Source organism: Marmota flaviventris, chromosome 2 (genome assembly GCF_047511675.1).
Source record: "Marmota flaviventris isolate mMarFla1 chromosome 2, mMarFla1.hap1, whole genome shotgun sequence".
Classification (NCBI taxonomy): Eukaryota; Metazoa; Chordata; class Mammalia; order Rodentia; family Sciuridae; genus Marmota; species Marmota flaviventris.
Window position 1 is genome coordinate 28,820,392 of NC_092499.1, and position 3,558 is coordinate 28,823,949.

Genomic DNA, 3,558 nt, shown 5'->3' on the forward strand with positions numbered 1-3,558 from the left:
GGCCCCCTTGCTGACCCTCATTGAAGATGGCTCTGAGAAGATGGCTCTGAGAGGAGGCTCAGCAGAAAGGCAGGATCCCCAACAGCAGCCAGGCTGACAGAGGCTGGGGGTCCCCAGCAGAAGAATCAGACCTTCCTCCCACCCCTTTCCACACTCTGCTTGGGACAGGCTGCACCTCAGTGGCCTTATTGCCTCAGGGCCTTGGCTTAGAGGTCATCCATGACTCCTCCTGTGCGTTCCTGCTGCTGCTCATGTTGAGCCTGGCACCTTCTCCACTGGGGATATGAGGCAGAAGCTTGTCCCAGATTCAATTCTAATATTATTTTAGAAAACATCTTTGAGTAAAGAGGGTCCCACCCCCCAAAGAAACTGAAGGCATATATTCTGCCCACTGGGGACAGATGGCCATGCTATCATACTCCTCTTGCCCCCAGGAAAAGCTGAAAACAGCTTTAGCTACCTCTCTATACACCCCAAAAATATAGCTTTAAAGCTTCCAATGCTGGCAAGGGGGCCTGGCCAACCCACTTAAATCAAAACAAAAACACAACAATACAAATATGACCAGCAAACAAGCAAAAAAGAACATCTGTGCTCCTACAGCTTTCTACAAGGGACCAGATGGCCGATTTCTGGTTCTCTGCCCTTAAGCCAGAAAATAACGCAAATATGCTCTTAGAGTTAGGATAGACACTGTGGGAGCCAGAGCAAAGGCATCCTGGCCAAGCCAGGGGTCATCTCAGCTTCCTTGACCCTCTCCAAACTGGTCCCTCTTCCTCCGCAGCCCCTCTGTACTCCCATCAGCCATCAATCAGGGTGAGGCCTTCATAGAGTGCTCGCTTCCACATGTAGTAGGTGGAGCGGGCAGTGAGGGGGAAAAGGGCACTGAACTCCTTGTAAGAGGGGAAGCTCTTGGACTGGAATCGCTTCTGCAAGAATAACTTGGCCTGGGCCTTGAACTTTGTGGTAGTGAGCATGTCCATCACCAGCACCTGGCCATCCTTGCCACCTGCCACTGACACCACAGGTTGGCTTGACAGGGACCCACTGTGGGGCTCACTCTGAGCTGTGGCTCCCTCTCTCGGGGCCTCCTCTTTGGAAGGCCCTCCCTGGGCCTCCTCTGGATCCTTTCCTGAAGAAGCACCCAATGGCAGGGTGCCCACAGGTGGGGTCACTACAGTTGTCACATTCCTGCCAGCTTCCTTCTGTTTCTCCTCCCCTTCCTGGCCCTCTCTGCCCAAGGAAGAGGCCCGCCTCCGATATTTGGACAGGCCTCCAGGCCGGCCCCGGTCCCTGGCAAGACTCTTCCAGACCCAAAAGAAGGAAGGTGACAGGCTAGGGTAGCGAAGACGAAAGCGACAGAAGGGTAGATGCCCACTCAGCACCTGCTTGCAGGCGGCCCTGCGCAGGTGTCTCTGCCAGCGGGACAGGTGCATTCTCTGGGGCAGGAGCTCCCGGGGTCGGGGGAGCTTCTCACCTGTTGCTTTCCCTGTCCCCTCCCCCACCTCATCCTTCCAAGGGAGCAGGGCCCCTTCCCCACCAGATACTAGTTGGGGAGTTCCTGCAGCTGGGAGGGACGGGGCTGGCTTGAAGCTGGGGTTCCTCCGGAGGGCCTTTCGCCGCCAGTTGTAGTAAGTGGACCTTGAGATGCCAGGGAACCTGCGTTTGAAGCAGCGATAGGGTACCAGGGTGTTCAGGGAGATGCAATGCTCCAGGTACAACTTGGCCCGCTGCATTACGACCATTCCAGGGCTTGCCACCATCAGTGGGGAGTGCCCCGGGCCCTCGGCAGCCCTCTGCCCTGGCAGCTTCTCCATGGCCAGCACCTCCTTTGGGGCCCGGGCTAGGGTTGAACAAGAGGCAGAGCCCAGCAGCTCGTGCTTCCAGGCATAATAGGTGGAGCGGGAGATCTCAGGGAACCGCTGGAGGAACTGCTGCAGTGGCACGAGGCCCCCACGGTGGAAGCTGTCCTGCAGGAAGTGCTTGGCGGAGAAGCGGGTGGCCACCTTCCGCCGATGCTCCTGGGACTGCCGCCGCCAGCGGTAGAAGGTGCTCTTAGTAATGCTATAGCGATCGCAGAGGTGGGAGTAACTGAGGCCGGGGTCCCGGTTAAGCAGCTCAAGGGTCTTGGCGGGGGTGGCGGGTGGTGGCAGTGTGGCGGGTGGTGGCAGTGTGGCCTGGGCTGGAGGAGTGGAGGCTAGCCCCAGAGAACCATCAGCCTCCACCTCCTCCAGTCCTACCACAGGGGCAAAGTACTGGTGGCGGAAGAGGTGCCTGGTGAGAGGCTGGCCAGCCCACATGATGTGCAGTGTGGAGGGCATGTTGTCGCAGCGACGGGGTCGGATGACGCGGTTAAAGTAGGGCCGGATCTTGAGGTTGCGCATGGGGTAGATGGAGTATATGTTGCGCTGAAGGACGGAGGCGAGGGCGTACAGGTGCCACACATTGCAGAAGCTATTCGGGAAGCAGGTGGCCTTGACGTCCGCATCAAAGATGGCTTCCAGCGTGGCAGATGGCAGGCTGGTCATCTCGGGGGACTCCTCGGAGCACAGGGAGTAGCGCACGGCCTGCAGCATCACCTTGGAGTCGATCATGCCCTGGAGATAATAGTGTCGGTGCAGCAGCATCTCCACCACCGTGCGAGCCCGCAGCTCCAAGCTGAGGCCAGCGTCGCCCCACAGCAGCATGCTGGCCGCCTCGAACAGCAGGCTGCCCTCGCCCTTGCACACCAGTGGCAGCATATTCTGTGGAGCATCCTCTGGGTACAGGCTCAGGGCCACCGAGTCCACCTCCAACACCTGGAGACCAGTGCCCTCTTTCCGGCAGGTGGGGAGGGTGAAGGACGATAGCACCTGCTTGGCCTCCAGGGCGGCACTAACCAGACCCTCCAGGCCCTCGGACTCCACTGCCTCCTGCAGCTCCCCCAGTACCTGCTGCACCAGCTGGTCCCGAGAAGTCATCCTGACAGGGCAAAGGACAGAGGGAAGAGGTTAGGAAGAAGTACCCACATGACACCTGGCAATGGTACCTCATCCACTCCTGTACTTTTCCCCTACAGCTGGTGTCCATCTGCTCTCATTTCCCCACAGCAGGTAACAGCTACCTGCCTCCTTGGGCACTCACTGGTACTGAGGAAGAGCATGGTCCCTGGAACTTGGCTTTGAATCTTGGCTCTGATGTTAGCTTGGCCACCTTAGGCAAGCCACATAACATCCTATGCTTCTGCTTCCTTTTCTGCAAAATGGGGATAATACATAATTTATCTGATAAAATTGGGTTGTTTTTTTTTTTAATTTTATTTTTTAGTTGTAGCTGGACGCAATACCTTGATTTTATTTACTTATTTTTATGTGGTGTTGGGGATCGAACCTAGGGCCTTGCACATCCTAGGCGAGCACTCTACCACTGAGCCACAACCCCAGCCCTATCTTATAAAGTTGTTATGTGCATAATTGAAATAATGAAAGTAATGAATGGAAATACAGATTTATATATACAGTCATCTTAAGAACAGTGCATGGCACAGTGAAAAGTAGCTATAATATATTGTTATATAGT

General features: G+C 56.0%; 1 protein-coding gene across 1 annotated transcript; it reads right to left on the minus strand.

Moving 5' to 3' along the window:
* Nucleotides 1–800: 800 nt before the first annotated feature.
* Vrtn (vertebrae development associated) lies at nt 801–2,960 on the minus strand. The gene has a single exon (XM_027931493.2). It carries the CDS (start codon nt 2,958–2,960, stop codon nt 801–803), a length of 2,160 nt encoding a protein of 719 aa, XP_027787294.2.
* Nucleotides 2,961–3,558: the final 598 nt, after the last annotated feature.

Bases quoted from the DNA above. Each gene is read 5' to 3' on its own strand.
- Vrtn (XM_027931493.2), bottom strand. From the start codon at position 2,960: ATGACTTCTCGGGACCAGCTGGTGCAGCAGGTACTGGGGGAGCTGCAG.